The 20,653-nt window shown below is 48.4% G+C and overlaps 2 protein-coding genes across 4 annotated transcripts; one reads left to right on the top strand and one right to left on the bottom strand.

Annotated features, from left to right (window-relative positions):
* Positions 1-707: 707 nt before the first annotated feature.
* LOC130426298 (uncharacterized) lies at positions 708-5,137 on the bottom strand. Of its 3 annotated transcripts, XM_056753005.1 has the most exons (7): positions 5,090-5,136; positions 4,376-4,987; positions 4,171-4,290; positions 3,827-3,930; positions 3,494-3,658; positions 2,164-3,374; positions 708-1,829 (listed from the first exon to the last, which is right to left on the bottom strand). In XM_056753005.1, exons 2-6 carry the CDS (start codon positions 4,584-4,586, stop codon positions 3,144-3,146), a joined length of 831 nt encoding a protein of 276 aa, XP_056608983.1. In that variant the 5' UTR covers positions 4,587-4,987; positions 5,090-5,136; the 3' UTR covers positions 708-1,829; positions 2,164-3,143. The 3 variants fall into 3 exon arrangements, with proteins under 3 accessions (XP_056608983.1, XP_056608990.1, XP_056608974.1); XM_056753012.1 differs by having other exon boundaries at positions 3,478-3,658; positions 4,376-5,137; XM_056752996.1 differs by having other exon boundaries at positions 4,376-5,137.
* A 2,581-nt stretch (positions 5,138-7,718) lies between these two features.
* Positions 7,719-19,887, top strand: LOC130417273 (uncharacterized). Its single transcript, XM_056742707.1, has 3 exons — positions 7,719-11,803; positions 13,924-14,062; positions 14,386-19,887. The coding sequence occupies exons 1-3, from the start codon at positions 7,719-7,721 to the stop codon at positions 18,508-18,510; spliced, it is 8,349 nt and encodes a 2,782-aa protein (XP_056598685.1). The 3' UTR covers positions 18,511-19,887.
* The last annotated feature ends 766 nt before the right edge of the window (positions 19,888-20,653 follow it).

The following is a 20,653-nucleotide window of genomic DNA, read 5'->3' as shown; positions in this document are numbered from 1 at the left end:
ACTTCGCTCTGCCCGTTTCCTCTTGTAGAGGGTCGATCTTGCTGGTGACGGTGGAGGAAATGATGCCATTGGCAGGAGAACAGCAGATGGTCCTGTGAGAGGTACAGCCATCAGCTGACTTGTATGGTGTGTATGCTGGAGTCCTGCTTGTGGAGTGGTGAGAACTGAGGCTGGTAAGAGCTGAGTGAGAGAAGTGTGTGGCACAGGTACTACATTCCGGAGTCTCAACTTAATTTTCTGCATCCCTGCAAAGGATGGAGTGATTTCAAACTTTACCGTATGTCGGCTGGTGTGTGGTCTTTCATCTGGAAGCACAGTGGCTGGCTGCAGAAAAACTGTGATGACTTTGGAGGACAGATAAACCTTGATCCGTGCTGAGTAAAGGCTGTCGAATTGCTGGATGCTACGATCATGGAGGTCAAGATTGTTCCAGGCACTGATGACCCTCTGTCTAGTAGAATCACTTATTGCCAGCTTTCCGTCCTCCAAGGCAATCTCAACAAGGACTTTGCTCAGCTCCTCTACATGTTGGTACCCAGGGAGGACCACACACACATTCTTCACACAGGGATCAAACTCACTAGCCATTGCCTGGTCAGTGAGGCACAGATTGTGTTTTAGTGGAGTAAGACTGTCACCCTCACTATCAGAGCTGTAGCCTACATCCTCCGCCTCAGCCTCCTCTTCCTCTTCCGCCACACCAGCAGAAACCTAATCAGGTCCATCTTCTTCTGCTTGAAGTGTCTCTCTGGTCTGAGCATAATGTGCATGTGCACTGAAAGGCTCTGATGATTGAGAGAACAGATACTCCAGACCAATACGCTCGTCTGAAGTTGGTCTCCTCCACCTCCCCAAACAGTTCCTGACACCTCTGGTTCAGTCGATGTACTAGAGGAGAAACGTACACCTTGTGCTTTCTCCTTTTTGACCTTTGACACTTGCTGACTCCCTATCAGAGTTCAAGCGTGCAATGCCAGCTAGGATATACACTTGGGAGACAGCTGCGCTGTGGGGCCCAGGAATCATTTTGGGCAGAAAAGAGTGAAAGCCTTCCAGACTGTTGCTCCCTCTCACCGTGCTGTACCGTGGAAGGCGCACACTAGTACGGGTCACATACTTTGTGATGGTGTACATGTTTCTCCCCGTTGGATCTTGTATGCACTCAAGGTGCTTTTGTTGGTTCCCCCAGATGTGGTCGATTGTTGCAGCCTCTTTGAACAGATGAACCTGGTTCTCATCCATCCCAGCAGATCCCTTAAGGATGTCAATGGCACTGTTGACACGTGCACATGTTTCCTGTACACCAACTGTAATCCTCCTAACGTGATGGCTCATATCTGACTTGCTGACATGGATTTCGATGATCTGGCTGTCACTCAGGGAAGCATAGCTGGTTGGGTGACCTGCGCGTATGGCCTGTACAAGTAGTGCCATATCGTCCTTGTTGTATGCAAAGACAGTAGCAGATAGGGAAGACTTGAACAGAGCATATTTCGGGTGGTGATCCGTCCGCAAAGCTGCGTCAAAACGATGGATCCAGTGAAAGATGTCAAGCCGTACCAGCATACCTGCGTCTGTCCAATCACTGAAGAGCTGTTCTACTGAAGACACACCATGGACACGACAACAGCAACGGTCAACATACATGAGTTCAGGAGGTGTCTCGCCAGCTTTTCTGTAACGTTCCATGAGGCCTTCAGCCATTGGCGCAATTTGTGCAGCGATTCCTCACAGGTCAGGACTGATGTGAGGATCTGACCCATCTCGTTGGCCACGTTGGTGCACCATTCCGCAGTGCCTTTTCCGCCTCCGGAAAGTTTCTTGCATATCTGATAATAAATACAAATCAAAGAGATTCAAACATTACATCTTTTAAATTTTTTCAGTGTTGACCACTAGTTAAGTTAGGTTTTAGTATTATTAGAAAGTCAATACTATTGAAAAAAAATATGATTTTCTATTATGCGTTCCAAGACATAAGTAAAAAAACTTGCACTGATGTGGACAACAGTTCCTGCTTCATTTATTTGCCCAAGATGCACACCAATGTATATCTTTGGGGAGGTTTTAAAAATGTTTAAATTTGGATTAACCTACTATCTGTTTGGAAAAAACAACTCTGTACAAACAGACATTTAGCATCTGTAAGACTGTTAAATTAACCTTTTTGGTGGAGTCGTATTTCAAGACTTTGCCAAACGTGGACACGATCTGTGCTCGATAGTCCTCAATGTTTTCAACTTCACTAAGAAGAAAGGCTTTCCTCAGCAGCCTTGATGATGCCAGCTCTCTCCGTGGTAGTTGCTGAAATTGTTGGCACAAAGTCCCTGAAAGCAGAGACCACGCACGCACCCATGCACACTTCTTTACCGACGGTTTAAAGAAAAACTGAATGGTTCATGCACATACCTCAATAATGATGGTTTAAAGAACAACTGGTTGGTTATTAGGTTATTTGATCTTTATTGCAAGTGAGGGCTCATACTGTGTTTGTGTCATATATATATTCCTAATCAGTAACGAAAACCATTAACTCCGACTTGTGATCTTCCCGGGTCTTTTGTACTGGCTAAGGGGGGTGATGTAGAAGTCTTTTCTTTGCAGGTATTCCTCGCAAAGTTCTTCAATTTCAATCATTTAGACATCAAGTTACATTGGAAATATGCAGTCACCGTAATGTTAAGACAGCAGGGAACACAGCTCTGTGAGCTGGACTGAGCTGGTCAATGATGCATGCATCCCATGACAGAAAACGACTGAGAGTGTTCCTCTGACTCCTTGGCTGCCTTTCTGCATGCCTTACATGCCAGGACCTCAGTCAACATGGTGTACCACCCAGAGATGTTGCAGATCTGTCTGACCGTTATGGAATACCCACAACGGTACAAGAATGTATTCTGACTTGACTGTGCTGGGCAGTCAGACCTAGGACAGCGAAGACTGTGACGCCATACTCGAACTGGTCTCCAGAAAAACACAGAGCTGTGAAAAAAAACGAATCTGCTGAGGGGACTTTCCCTTCCAGATCCCAGGTAATTCGGGAGGTAGAAGCCACAACCTGTCATCCTTCAGAACATTCCTCCACCTTCTGTTGCCGTGCTTATCTTTGATAGGACATTGCCTTCTGTAAGAGTCCCCTGTCTTCATCCTCCTTTAGCCACATGATGTCTGCTTTGTGAAGCCCCAACCATACTTAAACGTACAGTTACCCCATGACGTGAAGTATCTGCTGCTGTGTCTGATGTTACAGTGCGCAGACAAGGCTGAAGTGCTGCACCACTCCCATCAGGACCAACCTCACATGCAGCCCTCACATCAACATCAGTCATTTTAGATGTCCTCCCATGTTCGACATCAGGAGCTGATGCAGGAGCCTATAAGATAATAACGGCATTGGAGAAAACTATTAAAACAGACAAAACCTTTAGTAACAACCACTGAGTAGATGTAAACAGTTTCCTTATCTATCAACCATACCTAAACTTACAGCTACCTCGTGACGTGGAGTATCTCCTGCTGTGTCTGGTGTTGCAGTGTCCAGACAAGGCTGAAGTGCTGCACAGGTCACATCAGGACCAACCACACATGTAGCCCTCACATCAGCATCAGTCACATTTGATGTCCTTCCATGTTCGACTCCACGAGCTGATGCTGGAGCCTTTGAAACCATGGAACAGATGAAGAATAATGTAAGAAATAAATGACCCACTCATTTTAAGCATTTCAAGACTAACACAAAACAAGTGTACAAAATCAAATGTCAATAGATTTTCTCAATTTAAAGGACTAATCTGAACATGTTGGATTTTACAGTATATGGACTCACAGCTGATGACCGAACAGGGAATGTGTGTGGCTTCTGTGGAGGATCTGAACGGGCCTTTTTTTTCCCCCCAGAGTCTTTTTTTCTTCTCCCTGCTTCTCCTGATGCTAAATGAGGACAAACACAAAAGTGGGCAAAAGTCAATAACAAAGACAACATATTCATTCTGAACTGAGCTTCAAATACACAAAATGTCTTAATTTTGTCTTATTTTATTCAGTTTATGCATTAAAGGGATAGTTTACCCAAAAATTTGAATTCTTGTCCAACCTTTCAAACCTGTATGACTTTCTTCTTCCAAACACAAAAGAAGATATTTCTCTTGTAACATAAAAACATCGCTATACCTTCTCCTTCAAAGGAGGCAAGAGCTTCCAACAGCAGAACATCATCCGCACCAACACTAACACCTTTGGACCCTGATGAGCTGGCAGCTGCTTCAGGAGGGGCTGGTCCTGGGGAGGATTCTGCGAAGCACAGGTGAATTTCAGCATTGAAGTTTATATTATTTGTTGCACCATGATTTTTTTAGCAAAGGCACCTTAAACGTACCTCTTTGTCGAGAATGTACCGCCTGAAGCGCTTCAGTGTCTTTGTGATGATGTCCTTCTCCTCCATCACCAGCCACTGCCGCGCAGAGCAGTTTGCCTCCAGTGCCATTTTCCTCTCTTTGGTGGTCCCAGCTTGTGGTACAGCTTGAAGGCTCTTGTGCACCACTACCACATCTCCAAATACGTGAACGATCTAAAGCGGCCCTGCCCATAAATGATCGCGTCCACGTTTATCTCGAAGTGGCATGAGACCTGTGGAAACAGCTGCACATACCCAAGGAGAAGATCCTTCTAGCATGCCATAGCTCGTTTTTGTCAGGATGTAGGCATTCTTTTATGTGGAGATCTAGGATACTAAAATTTCACAAAATGATTAATTATCACAGATCATTACACGCAGTGAATAAATACAAATAATTTTATCAAAGGATGACGGTCGGAAACAAATCTTGAATGTGTTGGTTTTGTTTACTGCAAGTAACCAACTAACTACATGTACCCAACATCATTCTCCACCAGCTTTGACCGTTGTATTAGCCAAAGGTCAGATTAAGCTGGCCATGGTACCGCACCTCTGATGGAGTCGAGGTGATGGGCTGACGTCTCTTTGTAGCTGAAGACATAGAATTTGCAATGATGTTAATGACAAGCAAAATGACAGGCAGTGTAAACATAGGGTGGAAATACATGATCAGCTTAAGGGCCAAGATATGACCTTCATGACACGCCGTCTTTTTATCCGGCTCTGTGCTCTTGATAAAGCATGTGTGGCCTGTGGGTTTGAGGCACTCTTTTCGCTGTCTCTCATCTCCCTCTTTCTTCGCCCCTGCTCGCTTTCACTCCTCCTCGTATCGCTACGTCATCTAATGTGGGTGGGAGAGGTCGGTAATTGTTAACAGGCAGGTGTATATATACCTGTTGTCCTCATCCTGTAGAGAGAGACTGAAGTTAGCTGCTAACGTGTTGGAGGCAGCAGTGTTCCGGGATGTGTTGGTAGCGCAAGGGGTTGCATAGTGATTGCCAACGGCACTACTGTTTGTGTGTGTGCGCTTCCGAAACGCGTATGGAATGTCTGGACTGACGAGCACAGAGGAGGTACACTTTTATCTAGTTTTTTAGCGTATCCTGTTCGTTTACTGTTTTGGGTGTAATAGGGCTTTGTTGTTATGCTCGCCAGCATTTGTGACGGGTGAATGCGTGAAGCGTCGGAACACTGTCTACTCACCCAATCGCTATTGCAGAAAGGTATGTTATGGTTCTGATTATAAGGTATTGGGCAAAAAGTAAAGCGATCATTTGATTAATGGGTCTGGTGTCAGCGAGTGTGTCTTAGTAGCTATATGTATACTGACTATGAATTTTAGGCGTATAGAGCACTTAATTAGAACTCTTGTTTCTTTTTCTTTGTTAAAGAGTCTTCAGCCAATCCGATTGTCTGCTGCTGTTCTTTTGAGTGTGTTTGAATGAATGGGCAGGTGCTGCTTTTTAGACACTTATTTGTTTTGTTTGTTTCTTTTTTTTTACTAGCCGGTGTGCTACCATATCTGTGTGTAGTGAACTGACAGTGGCCACCGGCTAGCGGTTTATACATTTATTTTCGTTGTTTGTTTGTCTTCACCCATTACATTAGCCTCGTGTGGGTTGGGCCCACTGGATAGACTTTCCAACGGGCTCCTGCCTGGTTTCCTTAGCGTGTTTCACTCATTTAGCCCGACGTGTGCAGTGTACTGCTGTGAAGTGTGTATTCTTAGAAATAGCTCAAAGAGCCTGGTTGTCATTGTTGTGCAGTGTTTGTAGTGTTTGTTCTACTCTAAAGTGGTGTGCCCTAGCTCACGTGTGGTACGGAAACTTAGGCCTGAGTAACTTGTACTTCGGTGGCCCACCCCCTTATGGCTTAGTGTTATGTCAAGTGATGAATTTGTGTGTTATTTATTGAAATCCAAAAGCGACTCAATGTTTTTACTGTTACAAAAATAAAGATTGTACTTTTCTACTTTGTTGACCAAGCCTGTGTGTGCTTCTTGTAAAATATTCCCCTTGCTCTTACTAGTCTGGTCCAAGGGGTGGCGTAGTCACCACTGCTATAGCCGGCAGAGGCTACAATTTGGCGTAGTCGGCAGGATACATTTGTGTCGCTAGGACAGTCTATTTTAGCAGCACCTGTGTGTGTGTGTGTGTGTTGTGTGTGTTTGTGTGAGAGTACGAAGGTGTGTATAGGGAACAGCAGCTGACAACAATATGAGTGATGGAGAGGAGCCTGCGACGGAGTTACAGCGGCTGCGACAACGTCTGGAGCAACTCCAGGCTGAAAATGAGAGCCTTTCGGGGGGAGGGACAGCGGGTAATGCTGGTAGTAGTGCTACTAGTACCCAGCCTGTCCGACGGGAGCAAGTACTCTTTATACCTCGAGAGCGGCGGTGCCCGAAGTTTTCTGGCTGTGCAACCGCAGGGCCTTTGTCTGTCGAAGAATGGATTGAGGAAGCTAAAAGTTGTATTCGGGCAATGCATATGTCTAATTTTGACAAAGCCTTGTTTTTGTTTGATCACTTAGAGGGCGAAGCCCGAAACGAGATTAAGTACCGCCCTACAGCCACACGTGAAAACCCGGAGTCAATAATTGAAGTCTTAAGGGAAGTATATGGCTGTGCTAAATCATATGTGTACTGGCAACAGCACTTCTTTAACAGAAAGCAAAAGGACAATGAAAGTTTGTTTGAATTCTCTCATGTTTTAATGGAATTGTTGGATAAAGTAAAACAGTCAAACGAAGGTGCCATCAGAAACCCTGATATCATTTTGCGTGACCAGTTCTGTGAAAATGTCTGTGATCCCATGTTACGCAGGGAACTCAAGAGATTGGTGCGAGCAGATAGCGGGTTGAAGCTTTTAGACGTACGGAAAGAAGCTATAAGGTGGGTGCAGGAGGGCCAGTCCAACCGAGATCGTAGTTACCGTGCTCCAGGGGCAAGCAGTGAAGCTCAGGTTGTGTCGCAATGTGTTACAGCCCCTCAGTCATTAGAATTCATTGAGCTAAAAGACTTGGTCCTTAAGCAGCAAGCTCAGTTGGACATGCTCATAAGGCAATTAGGGCACCCTAGTGGTAGATCACAGGCCCCTCCACCGCAACGGGGTGGGCGATATAAACGGGCCCCTAATGGTCAGCCCATTTGTCTGCGGTGCGATCAACCAGGCCATATAGCACGCTATTGTCAGGCAGCTCCCCCTACCCATGATAGTAGGTTAGCTTCGCGTTTGCCCCCTGATATCCCCCCTAACCAAGCACCAGGCCCAGAAAACCTCCCTAGCCAGTCGGGAAACTAGCCAATCCCAGTGTGCAGAGCCACATGCTGGGGAGGAGGGTGTCTGGCTCAATGTATTCTCAATCATATGATAAGTTAGTCAAAACGTGCCCGGTATGGTCTGTTTCTATGGGAGATGTAACAGTTCCCTGCTTGATTGACACAGGGTCAATGGTGACCACCATCACCGAGAGTTTTTTTCGAGAGCACTTTCATCATTTACAAAAGAAAGACTGTAGATGGCTTGGGCTTAAGGCCGCTAATGGTTTGGATATTCCCTATATCGGTTACTTAGAGTTGGACGTGTGGGTACTGGGGCAATGCATTCCGGGGAGGGGAATTTTAGTTGTCAAGGACCCAGAGTGTGGCCCTCTTAAAGATCGTAAGCTCGTAACACCCGGGATACTGGGAATGAATGTAATTGGGGAATGCTATCAGGTCCTTTTTAAACAACATGGGTCACAGCTCTTCCACTCCCCTCCCGTGAAATCGGCGGCACCGGCAGCCCGACGTGCACTGAGACACTGTGAACAGATCCAGGCCATTGTAAATGCACCGAAACCGTTTAAAGTGAAAGTGCAGGGGAAAAGGGCAGTTTGTCTTGAGGCGGGAGCCCTAACCATGGTCCCGGTTACAGGCCCCCAGTTTGAGTCTGCAGTATTGTTACTGGAGCCCTTGGGCTTTGACGAGGAGCAGTTGCCCGAAGGCCTATTGGTGTCCCCTACTTTGGTGCCAGTTAGAAAGGGTTTTCTATATGCACCTGTAGTGAATGTTGGTAATACAAAGGTATGGTTGCCCCCACGTCATCCCATTGGCACTGTACAAGTTGTGGCGGCGACTGTAACAGGAACAGCGGCCTCCATATCAGTCGACCCTTCATGGGAACAGTGTCAAGCTTATGTCTCCACGCAGGAGGTAGCCGAGGGCGGTAGTTTCCCCGAGCTCGCGGCGACAGACTTCCCGGGTTTGACCCAGCAACAAGCGGCTGAGGCCAGGGCCCTCCTGGTCAAGTATAGTAACATATTTTCCCAAGGGGAGGGAGACCTAGGATGTACGTCCTTAATCAGCCATGAGATTCCCCTGTTGGACAATACTCCTGTTCGGCAGCCATACCGTAGAATCCCACCCTCCCAGTATGAAACTGTAAAGGCACACATCCAACAGCTCTTAGATAATAAAGTCATCAGAGAAAGTAGCAGTCCCTATTCTTCTCCGATAGTATTGGTGACAAAGAAGGATGGGAGTTTGCGCCTCTGTGTAGATTACAGGCAGTTGAACGCAAAAACTCGCCGCGACGCATACCCCCTTCCTCGTATAGAAGAATCATTGGATGCACTTTCTGGAGCGAAATGGTTTTCCACCTTGGACCTCGCAAGTGGGTACAATCAGGTTCCAATGGTAGAGCAGGATAAGTCAAAGACGGCCTTCTGTACGCCCTTTGGCCTGTTTGAGTTCAACCGAATGGCATTTGGATTGTGTAATGCGCCTGGAACGTTCCAGCGGTTGATGGAGCGGATGTTTGGCGATTGCAGATACCAGTCTGTTCTACTATACTTGGACGATGTGATCGTCTTTTCCGCCACTGTTCAGCAGCATCTGGAGAGACTGGGAGAGGTGTTTTCTCGTCTGCAAAAACAGGGACTGAAAGTAAAACTGTCAAAATGCCGTTTCTTCCAGCACCAGGTTGGTTACTTGGGGCACGTGGTCTCTGCTGAGGGAGTTGCCACGGATCCCGCCAAGATAGAGGTGGTTAAGGAGTGGAGACGCCCTGGACATCTGGCCGAATTACGATCTTTCCTTGGTTTCGCGAGCTATTATCGGCGATTCGTGGAGGGATTTTCAAAGTTGGCAGCCCCACTCCACTATCTGGTAGGAAGACTCAGTGGGCCTCGAAGGAAGGGAAAGACCCCCCCCGTCCCTCTGGCATCGGCCTGGGATGAGGGATGTGAGCGAGCATTCCTGTCTCTGAAGGAGCGACTCACCTCGGCTCCAGTGCTGGCATATGCTGACTTTAAGAAGCCATTCATCTTGGAGGTAGACGCCAGTCATGGAGGCCTGGGTGCCGTCCTCTCCCAGGAACATGGAGGGAGGGTGCGTCCAGTTGCATTTGCTAGTCGGGGACTCAGAGTTGCTGAAAGGAATATGGAGAACTATAGCTCCATGAAGCTGGAGCTACTCGCGGTAAAATGGGCAGTAACGGAAAAGTTCCGAGAATATTTGCTGGGGAACCATTTCACAATCTTCACTGATAATAACCCCCTGAGCCATTTGCACACTGCAAAGCTGGGCGCAATTGAGCAGCGGTGGGCTTCGCAGTTGGCATCATTCAATTTTACCCTCAGATATCGACCGGGTAAAAGCAATCAGAACGCGGATGCTCTTTCTCGCCAGTATTTGGAACGCTTTACCTTCGGGACAGAGGTCCCCGCGTTGGGCGCATTGACCAGCCTCGGGCCGATGCAGTCCACAGAGGGCCAATGCCGGGAGGTGGTGGCCTTACCGGGACGTACACCTCAGGATCTCAGTTCGCTTCAGGAAGCTGACCCAGTCATCGGGCCTTTGAGGAAGTACTACCAAGAGGGGCGACGGCCAGGCGTAAGGGAGCGTGAAGCGTTACCCAAGTTCAGCAGAGCCCTGCTCCGACACTGGGATCGCCTGGTCGATGAGGAGGGAGTTCTGTACCGCCTGATTCACACACCAGGGGGAGGTCCAGAGACTCTCCAGTTATTGCTGCCCCAGTGCCTGCAAGCAGAAGTCCTACGGAGTATCCACGATGAACAAGGGCACCAAGGCACGGAAAGAACACTCCAGCTACTTCGGAGCCGATGTTTTTGGCCCAGTATGACTAAAGATGCTGAACAGTGGTGCCAGCAGTGCCAGCGATGTGTTTTGGGGAAGGCCGTCCAGCCCAAGGTCGGTACGTACTGGAGCACGATGCACGCCACTCGACCAAATGAAATCTTGGCTCTTGACTTTACTCTGCTAGAGCCAGCCAGTGATGGACGAGAGAATGTTCTGATCCTCACGGACATATTCACGAAGTACTCGCAGGCTGTTCCTACAAAGGATCAAAAGGCTCCAACAGTGGCCAGGACCTTAGTGCAGCATTGGTTTCATAGGTTCGGTCCCCCAGCTCGTATCCACTCCGACCGGGGGCGAAACTTTGAGAGCCTCTTGATCCAGCAACTTTGCCAGATGTACGGTATACAAAAGAGCCGCACCACTCCGTACCACCCTCAAGGGAACGCACAGTGCGAGCGGTTCAACCGCACACTCCACGACTTGCTGCGTACCCTACCTGAGACAGAGAAGCGTCGTTGGCCACACCATCTGCCCCAGCTCACCTTTGCTTATAATATTACCCCACACCAGACCACAGGGCATACACCATATTACCTAATGTTTGGCCACCATCCCAGACTACCAGTTGACTTCCTGCTTGGTACCAGGGAAGCTGCCCCAGATACCAATACCCTAGAAGAATGGGTCGAGAAGCACCAGCAAAGTGTCAGGATAACTCATGAACATGTCAGACAGAGATCAGAAGAACTGGCCCTTAAACGGAACCAGAACCATAATGATCAGGTGAACGATGCCGGCTTCCAAGAAGGGGATTTGATCTATCTGCGGAACCATCCACATGGGAGAAATAAAATCCAGGATTACTGGGACTCTGTGGCCTATCGGGTTGTACGTTGCCCTTCTGGAGTAGGAGCGGTATACACTGTGACCCCTGCAAATGCGGATGGAACTGTTCGACAGGTGCATCGTTCCGAAATGCGTGCCGTCCCTGCGGGATTGAGGCCCAGGCCAGGGGGTGTCCCTGGTCCAGTTCAGGAAGAGGAGGCCCCCAAAGACCCCCCTGCCGGGAACGATGGTGATATCCGAGATATGATCATTTGGTATGGTGCAGAACAAGAGCCCCAAACTGCGCCGGCACCAACCGGCACCCCAGCGTTTGAGGAAATTGACATTGAGGGTACGGCTGAGGTGCCTGAGGACAACACTGTGGCCGTGCGGCGTTCAGCGAGGTCTACGGCGGGGCAGCACTCCAACCCCCACCGTCTACCCCGGCCGATTAGTGACATCGATGGTCCATCAGGAGTAGAGGATGTAGACCCGCAGACATGAGGTGTCATCGTCGGGCCGCCGATTCATTTGGAGGGGGTGGATTGTGGCCTGTGGGTTTGAGGCACTCTTTTCGCTGTCTCTCATCTCCCTCTTTCTTCGCCCCTGCTCGCTTTCACTCCTCCTCGTATCGCTACGTCATCTAATGTGGGTGGGAGAGGTCGGTAATTGTTAACAGGCAGGTGTATATATACCTGTTGTCCTCATCCTGTAGAGAGAGACTGAAGTTAGCTGCTAACGTGTTGGAGGCAGCAGTGTTCCGGGATGTGTTGGTAGCGCAAGGGGTTGCATAGTGATTGCCAACGGCACTACTGTTTGTGTGTGTGCGCTTCCGAAACGCGTATGGAATGTCTGGACTGACGAGCACAGAGGAGGTACACTTTTATCTAGTTTTTTAGCGTATCCTGTTCGTTTACTGTTTTGGGTGTAATAGGGCTTTGTTGTTATGCTCGCCAGCATTTGTGACGGGTGAATGCGTGAAGCGTCGGAACACTGTCTACTCACCCAATCGCTATTGCAGAAAGGTATGTTATGGTTCTGATTATAAGGTATTGGGCAAAAAGTAAAGCGATCATTTGATTAATGGGTCTGGTGTCAGCGAGTGTGTCTTAGTAGCTATATGTATACTGACTATGAATTTTAGGCGTATAGAGCACTTAATTAGAACTCTTGTTTCTTTTTCTTTGTTAAAGAGTCTTCAGCCAATCCGATTGTCTGCTGCTGTTCTTTTGAGTGTGTTTGAATGAATGGGCAGGTGCTGCTTTTTAGACACTTATTTGTTTTGTTTGTTTCTTTTTTTTTACTAGCCGGTGTGCTACCATATCTGTGTGTAGTGAACTGACAGTGGCCACCGGCTAGCGGTTTATACATTTATTTTCGTTGTTTGTTTGTCTTCACCCATTACATTAGCCTCGTGTGGGTTGGGCCCACTGGATAGACTTTCCAACGGGCTCCTGCCTGGTTTCCTTAGCGTGTTTCACTCATTTAGCCCGACGTGTGCAGTGTACTGCTGTGAAGTGTGTATTCTTAGAAATAGCTCAAAGAGCCTGGTTGTCATTGTTGTGCAGTGTTTGTAGTGTTTGTTCTACTCTAAAGTGGTGTGCCCTAGCTCACGTGTGGTACGGAAACTTAGGCCTGAGTAACTTGTACTTCGGTGGCCCACCCCCTTATGGCTTAGTGTTATGTCAAGTGATGAATTTGTGTGTTATTTATTGAAATCCAAAAGCGACTCAATGTTTTTACTGTTACAAAAATAAAGATTGTACTTTTCTACTTTGTTGACCAAGCCTGTGTGTGCTTCTTGTAAAATATTCCCCTTGCTCTTACTAGTCTGGTCCAAGGGGTGGCGTAGTCACCACTGCTATAGCCGGCAGAGGCTACAATTTGGCGTAGTCGGCAGGATACATTTGTGTCGCTAGGACAGTCTATTTTAGCAGCACCTGTGTGTGTGTGTGTGTGTTGTGTGTGTTTGTGTGAGAGTACGAAGGTGTGTATAGGGAACAGCAGCTGACAACAATATGAGTGATGGAGAGGAGCCTGCGACGGAGTTACAGCGGCTGCGACAACGTCTGGAGCAACTCCAGGCTGAAAATGAGAGCCTTTCGGGGGGAGGGACAGCGGGTAATGCTGGTAGTAGTGCTACTAGTACCCAGCCTGTCCGACGGGAGCAAGTACTCTTTATACCTCGAGAGCGGCGGTGCCCGAAGTTTTCTGGCTGTGCAACCGCAGGGCCTTTGTCTGTCGAAGAATGGATTGAGGAAGCTAAAAGTTGTATTCGGGCAATGCATATGTCTAATTTTGACAAAGCCTTGTTTTTGTTTGATCACTTAGAGGGCGAAGCCCGAAACGAGATTAAGTACCGCCCTACAGCCACACGTGAAAACCCGGAGTCAATAATTGAAGTCTTAAGGGAAGTATATGGCTGTGCTAAATCATATGTGTACTGGCAACAGCACTTCTTTAACAGAAAGCAAAAGGACAATGAAAGTTTGTTTGAATTCTCTCATGTTTTAATGGAATTGTTGGATAAAGTAAAACAGTCAAACGAAGGTGCCATCAGAAACCCTGATATCATTTTGCGTGACCAGTTCTGTGAAAATGTCTGTGATCCCATGTTACGCAGGGAACTCAAGAGATTGGTGCGAGCAGATAGCGGGTTGAAGCTTTTAGACGTACGGAAAGAAGCTATAAGGTGGGTGCAGGAGGGCCAGTCCAACCGAGATCGTAGTTACCGTGCTCCAGGGGCAAGCAGTGAAGCTCAGGTTGTGTCGCAATGTGTTACAGCCCCTCAGTCATTAGAATTCATTGAGCTAAAAGACTTGGTCCTTAAGCAGCAAGCTCAGTTGGACATGCTCATAAGGCAATTAGGGCACCCTAGTGGTAGATCACAGGCCCCTCCACCGCAACGGGGTGGGCGATATAAACGGGCCCCTAATGGTCAGCCCATTTGTCTGCGGTGCGATCAACCAGGCCATATAGCACGCTATTGTCAGGCAGCTCCCCCTACCCATGATAGTAGGTTAGCTTCGCGTTTGCCCCCTGATATCCCCCCTAACCAAGCACCAGGCCCAGAAAACCTCCCTAGCCAGTCGGGAAACTAGCCAATCCCAGTGTGCAGAGCCACATGCTGGGGAGGAGGGTGTCTGGCTCAATGTATTCTCAATCATATGATAAGTTAGTCAAAACGTGCCCGGTATGGTCTGTTTCTATGGGAGATGTAACAGTTCCCTGCTTGATTGACACAGGGTCAATGGTGACCACCATCACCGAGAGTTTTTTTCGAGAGCACTTTCATCATTTACAAAAGAAAGACTGTAGATGGCTTGGGCTTAAGGCCGCTAATGGTTTGGATATTCCCTATATCGGTTACTTAGAGTTGGACGTGTGGGTACTGGGGCAATGCATTCCGGGGAGGGGAATTTTAGTTGTCAAGGACCCAGAGTGTGGCCCTCTTAAAGATCGTAAGCTCGTAACACCCGGGATACTGGGAATGAATGTAATTGGGGAATGCTATCAGGTCCTTTTTAAACAACATGGGTCACAGCTCTTCCACTCCCCTCCCGTGAAATCGGCGGCACCGGCAGCCCGACGTGCACTGAGACACTGTGAACAGATCCAGGCCATTGTAAATGCACCGAAACCGTTTAAAGTGAAAGTGCAGGGGAAAAGGGCAGTTTGTCTTGAGGCGGGAGCCCTAACCATGGTCCCGGTTACAGGCCCCCAGTTTGAGTCTGCAGTATTGTTACTGGAGCCCTTGGGCTTTGACGAGGAGCAGTTGCCCGAAGGCCTATTGGTGTCCCCTACTTTGGTGCCAGTTAGAAAGGGTTTTCTATATGCACCTGTAGTGAATGTTGGTAATACAAAGGTATGGTTGCCCCCACGTCATCCCATTGGCACTGTACAAGTTGTGGCGGCGACTGTAACAGGAACAGCGGCCTCCATATCAGTCGACCCTTCATGGGAACAGTGTCAAGCTTATGTCTCCACGCAGGAGGTAGCCGAGGGCGGTAGTTTCCCCGAGCTCGCGGCGACAGACTTCCCGGGTTTGACCCAGCAACAAGCGGCTGAGGCCAGGGCCCTCCTGGTCAAGTATAGTAACATATTTTCCCAAGGGGAGGGAGACCTAGGATGTACGTCCTTAATCAGCCATGAGATTCCCCTGTTGGACAATACTCCTGTTCGGCAGCCATACCGTAGAATCCCACCCTCCCAGTATGAAACTGTAAAGGCACACATCCAACAGCTCTTAGATAATAAAGTCATCAGAGAAAGTAGCAGTCCCTATTCTTCTCCGATAGTATTGGTGACAAAGAAGGATGGGAGTTTGCGCCTCTGTGTAGATTACAGGCAGTTGAACGCAAAAACTCGCCGCGACGCATACCCCCTTCCTCGTATAGAAGAATCATTGGATGCACTTTCTGGAGCGAAATGGTTTTCCACCTTGGACCTCGCAAGTGGGTACAATCAGGTTCCAATGGTAGAGCAGGATAAGTCAAAGACGGCCTTCTGTACGCCCTTTGGCCTGTTTGAGTTCAACCGAATGGCATTTGGATTGTGTAATGCGCCTGGAACGTTCCAGCGGTTGATGGAGCGGATGTTTGGCGATTGCAGATACCAGTCTGTTCTACTATACTTGGACGATGTGATCGTCTTTTCCGCCACTGTTCAGCAGCATCTGGAGAGACTGGGAGAGGTGTTTTCTCGTCTGCAAAAACAGGGACTGAAAGTAAAACTGTCAAAATGCCGTTTCTTCCAGCACCAGGTTGGTTACTTGGGGCACGTGGTCTCTGCTGAGGGAGTTGCCACGGATCCCGCCAAGATAGAGGTGGTTAAGGAGTGGAGACGCCCTGGACATCTGGCCGAATTACGATCTTTCCTTGGTTTCGCGAGCTATTATCGGCGATTCGTGGAGGGATTTTCAAAGTTGGCAGCCCCACTCCACTATCTGGTAGGAAGACTCAGTGGGCCTCGAAGGAAGGGAAAGACCCCCCCCGTCCCTCTGGCATCGGCCTGGGATGAGGGATGTGAGCGAGCATTCCTGTCTCTGAAGGAGCGACTCACCTCGGCTCCAGTGCTGGCATATGCTGACTTTAAGAAGCCATTCATCTTGGAGGTAGACGCCAGTCATGGAGGCCTGGGTGCCGTCCTCTCCCAGGAACATGGAGGGAGGGTGCGTCCAGTTGCATTTGCTAGTCGGGGACTCAGAGTTGCTGAAAGGAATATGGAGAACTATAGCTCCATGAAGCTGGAGCTACTCGCGGTAAAATGGGCAGTAACGGAAAAGTTCCGAGAATATTTGCTGGGGAACCATTTCACAATCTTCACTGATAATAACCCCCTGAGCCATTTGCACACTGCAAAGCTGGGCGCAATTGAGCAGCGGTGGGCTTCGCAGTTGGCATCATTCAATTTTACCCTCAGATATCGACCGGGTAAAAGCAATCAGAACGCGGATGCTCTTTCTCGCCAGTATTTGGAACGCTTTACCTTCGGGACAGAGGTCCCCGCGTTGGGCGCATTGACCAGCCTCGGGCCGATGCAGTCCACAGAGGGCCAATGCCGGGAGGTGGTGGCCTTACCGGGACGTACACCTCAGGATCTCAGTTCGCTTCAGGAAGCTGACCCAGTCATCGGGCCTTTGAGGAAGTACTACCAAGAGGGGCGACGGCCAGGCGTAAGGGAGCGTGAAGCGTTACCCAAGTTCAGCAGAGCCCTGCTCCGACACTGGGATCGCCTGGTCGATGAGGAGGGAGTTCTGTACCGCCTGATTCACACACCAGGGGGAGGTCCAGAGACTCTCCAGTTATTGCTGCCCCAGTGCCTGCAAGCAGAAGTCCTACGGAGTATCCACGATGAACAAGGGCACCAAGGCACGGAAAGAACACTCCAGCTACTTCGGAGCCGATGTTTTTGGCCCAGTATGACTAAAGATGCTGAACAGTGGTGCCAGCAGTGCCAGCGATGTGTTTTGGGGAAGGCCGTCCAGCCCAAGGTCGGTACGTACTGGAGCACGATGCACGCCACTCGACCAAATGAAATCTTGGCTCTTGACTTTACTCTGCTAGAGCCAGCCAGTGATGGACGAGAGAATGTTCTGATCCTCACGGACATATTCACGAAGTACTCGCAGGCTGTTCCTACAAAGGATCAAAAGGCTCCAACAGTGGCCAGGACCTTAGTGCAGCATTGGTTTCATAGGTTCGGTCCCCCAGCTCGTATCCACTCCGACCGGGGGCGAAACTTTGAGAGCCTCTTGATCCAGCAACTTTGCCAGATGTACGGTATACAAAAGAGCCGCACCACTCCGTACCACCCTCAAGGGAACGCACAGTGCGAGCGGTTCAACCGCACACTCCACGACTTGCTGCGTACCCTACCTGAGACAGAGAAGCGTCGTTGGCCACACCATCTGCCCCAGCTCACCTTTGCTTATAATATTACCCCACACCAGACCACAGGGCATACACCATATTACCTAATGTTTGGCCACCATCCCAGACTACCAGTTGACTTCCTGCTTGGTACCAGGGAAGCTGCCCCAGATACCAATACCCTAGAAGAATGGGTCGAGAAGCACCAGCAAAGTGTCAGGATAACTCATGAACATGTCAGACAGAGATCAGAAGAACTGGCCCTTAGACGGAACCAGAACCATAATGATCAGGTGAACGATGCCGGCTTCCAAGAAGGGGATTTGATCTATCTGCGGAACCATCCACATGGGAGAAATAAAATCCAGGATTACTGGGACTCTGTGGCCTATCGGGTTGTACGTTGCCCTTCTGGAGTAGGAGCGGTATACACTGTGACCCCTGCAAATGCGGATGGAACTGTTCGACAGGTGCATCGTTCCGAAATGCGTGCCGTCCCTGCGGGATTGAGGCCCAGGCCAGGGGGTGTCCCTGGTCCAGTTCAGGAAGAGGAGGCCCCCAAAGACCCCCCTGCCGGGAACGATGGTGATATCCGAGATATGATCATTTGGTATGGTGCAGAACAAGAGCCCCAAACTGCGCCGGCACCAACCGGCACCCCAGCGTTTGAGGAAATTGACATTGAGGGTACGGCTGAGGTGCCTGAGGACAACACTGTGGCCGTGCGGCGTTCAGCGAGGTCTACGGCGGGGCAGCACTCCAACCCCCACCGTCTACCCCGGCCGATTAGTGACATCGATGGTCCATCAGGAGTAGAGGATGTAGACCCGCAGACATGAGGTGTCATCGTCGGGCCGCCGATTCATTTGGAGGGGGTGGATTGTGGCCTGTGGGTTTGAGGCACTCTTTTCGCTGTCTCTCATCTCCCTCTTTCTTCGCCCCTGCTCGCTTTCACTCCTCCTCGTATCGCTACGTCATCTAATGTGGGTGGGAGAGGTCGGTAATTGTTAACAGGCAGGTGTATATATACCTGTTGTCCTCATCCTGTAGAGAGAGACTGAAGTTAGCTGCTAACGTGTTGGAGGCAGCAGTGTTCCGGGATGTGTTGGTAGCGCAAGGGGTTGCATAGTGATTGCCAACGGCACTACTGTTTGTGTGTGTGCGCTTCCGAAACGCGTATGGAATGTCTGGACTGACGAGCACAGAGGAGGTACACTTTTATCTAGTTTTTTAGCGTATCCTGTTCGTTTACTGTTTTGGGTGTAATAGGGCTTTGTTGTTATGCTCGCCAGCATTTGTGACGGGTGAATGCGTGAAGCGTCGGAACACTGTCTACTCACCCAATCGCTATTGCAGAAAGGTATGTTATGGTTCTGATTATAAGGTATTGGGCAAAAAGTAAAGCGATCATTTGATTAATGGGTCTGGTGTCAGCGAGTGTGTCTTAGTAGCTATATGTATACTGACTATGAATTTTAGGCGTATAGAGCACTTAATTAGAACTCTTGTTTCTTTTTCTTTGTTAAAGAGTCTTCAGCCAATCCGATTGTCTGCTGCTGTTCTTTTGAGTGTGTTTGAATGAATGGGCAGGTGCTGCTTTTTAGACACTTATTTGTTTTGTTTGTTTCTTTTTTTTTACTAGCCGGTGTGCTACCATATCTGTGTGTAGTGAACTGACAGTGGCCACCGGCTAGCGGTTTATACATTTATTTTCGTTGTTTGTTTGTCTTCACCCATTACATTAGCCTCGTGTGGGTTGGGCCCACTGGATAGACTTTCCAACGGGCTCCTGCCTGGTTTCCTTAGCGTGTTTCACTCATTTAGCCCGACGTGTGCAGTGTACTGCTGTGAAGTGTGTATTCTTAGAAATAGCTCAAAGAGCCTGGTTGTCATTGTTGTGCAGTGTTTGTAGTGTTTGTTCTACTCTAAAGTGGTGTGCCCTAGCTCACGTGTGGTACGGAAACTTAGGCCTGAGTAACTTGTACTTCGGTGGCCCACCCCCTTATGGCTTAGTGTTATGTCAAGTGATGAATTTGTGTGTTATTTATTGAAATCCAAAAGCGACTCAATGTTTTTACTGTTACAAAAATAAAGATTGTACTTTTCTACTTTGTTGACCAAGCCTGTGTGTGCTTCTTGTAAAATATTCCCCTTGCTCTTACTAGTCTGGTCCAAGGGGTGGCGTAGTCACCACTGCTATAGCCGGCAGAGGCTACACATGTGTTCCGAGATGCCAGTGACTTGTCTCCACTGAAGCTTTAAGAAGGCATATTTGCCTATTTTGTGGCACACTTGTGTCTAAAACGTTCAGGGTGGGCAACAATGGATCCATGTCAAACACACCTGTAAGAAACAGGGGGTTTCTCTTAGCATGACTAATAGATTAGGTCATGATGAAGTTAAATATGTCCACAAACAAAGGTTTATGTTACGAATTAAATACATTTGTTTTAGTGTGTTCAATAATCTTTTCCCCTTTATCACACTTACTAATGTTTTAAAGGTCTTTACTTCCTAAATGGAATGAAATGTTGATCTTAGGTAAGCCTTAAAACAATACCCATGGTTTACAGTTTAACGTGGAAAACATATGGAAGAACTTTCTAAAGCTTTAATCGTCATTAAAACAAATGCAAGTTATGTGTCTACTTTTAATTTCGTGTAAATATTATAATAAATCACTCTTACCCCGAACGCTGTGAATGATAGTTCTTCAACGACGAACTTCAGGCAGAAACTGTAGCAAAGCAGGCTAGCGTTATGTCCCAAAGTCGTGAATTAACAAAAATAAATGATTGACAAGATGTTAAATGTTAATACGAACTCGATGCTCTAGTAAATCGCATCTCCGTCTCTGTCGCTCATTTTCACTGTCGCTTTGAAGCGCACCTGATTGGCCGTCAGAAGTCTACGGTTAGAACTGTAGTAGGTTCGGACGTCTGATTGGTCTAGAGTATACGGTGAATGCAGACACTATAGACT

Source organism: Triplophysa dalaica, chromosome 1 (genome assembly GCF_015846415.1).
Source record: "Triplophysa dalaica isolate WHDGS20190420 chromosome 1, ASM1584641v1, whole genome shotgun sequence".
NCBI classification, from domain to species: Eukaryota; Metazoa; Chordata; class Actinopteri; order Cypriniformes; family Nemacheilidae; genus Triplophysa; species Triplophysa dalaica.
The sequence above is the reverse complement of the archived record's forward strand: the minus strand, read 5'-3'. Positions and strand labels throughout refer to the sequence as shown.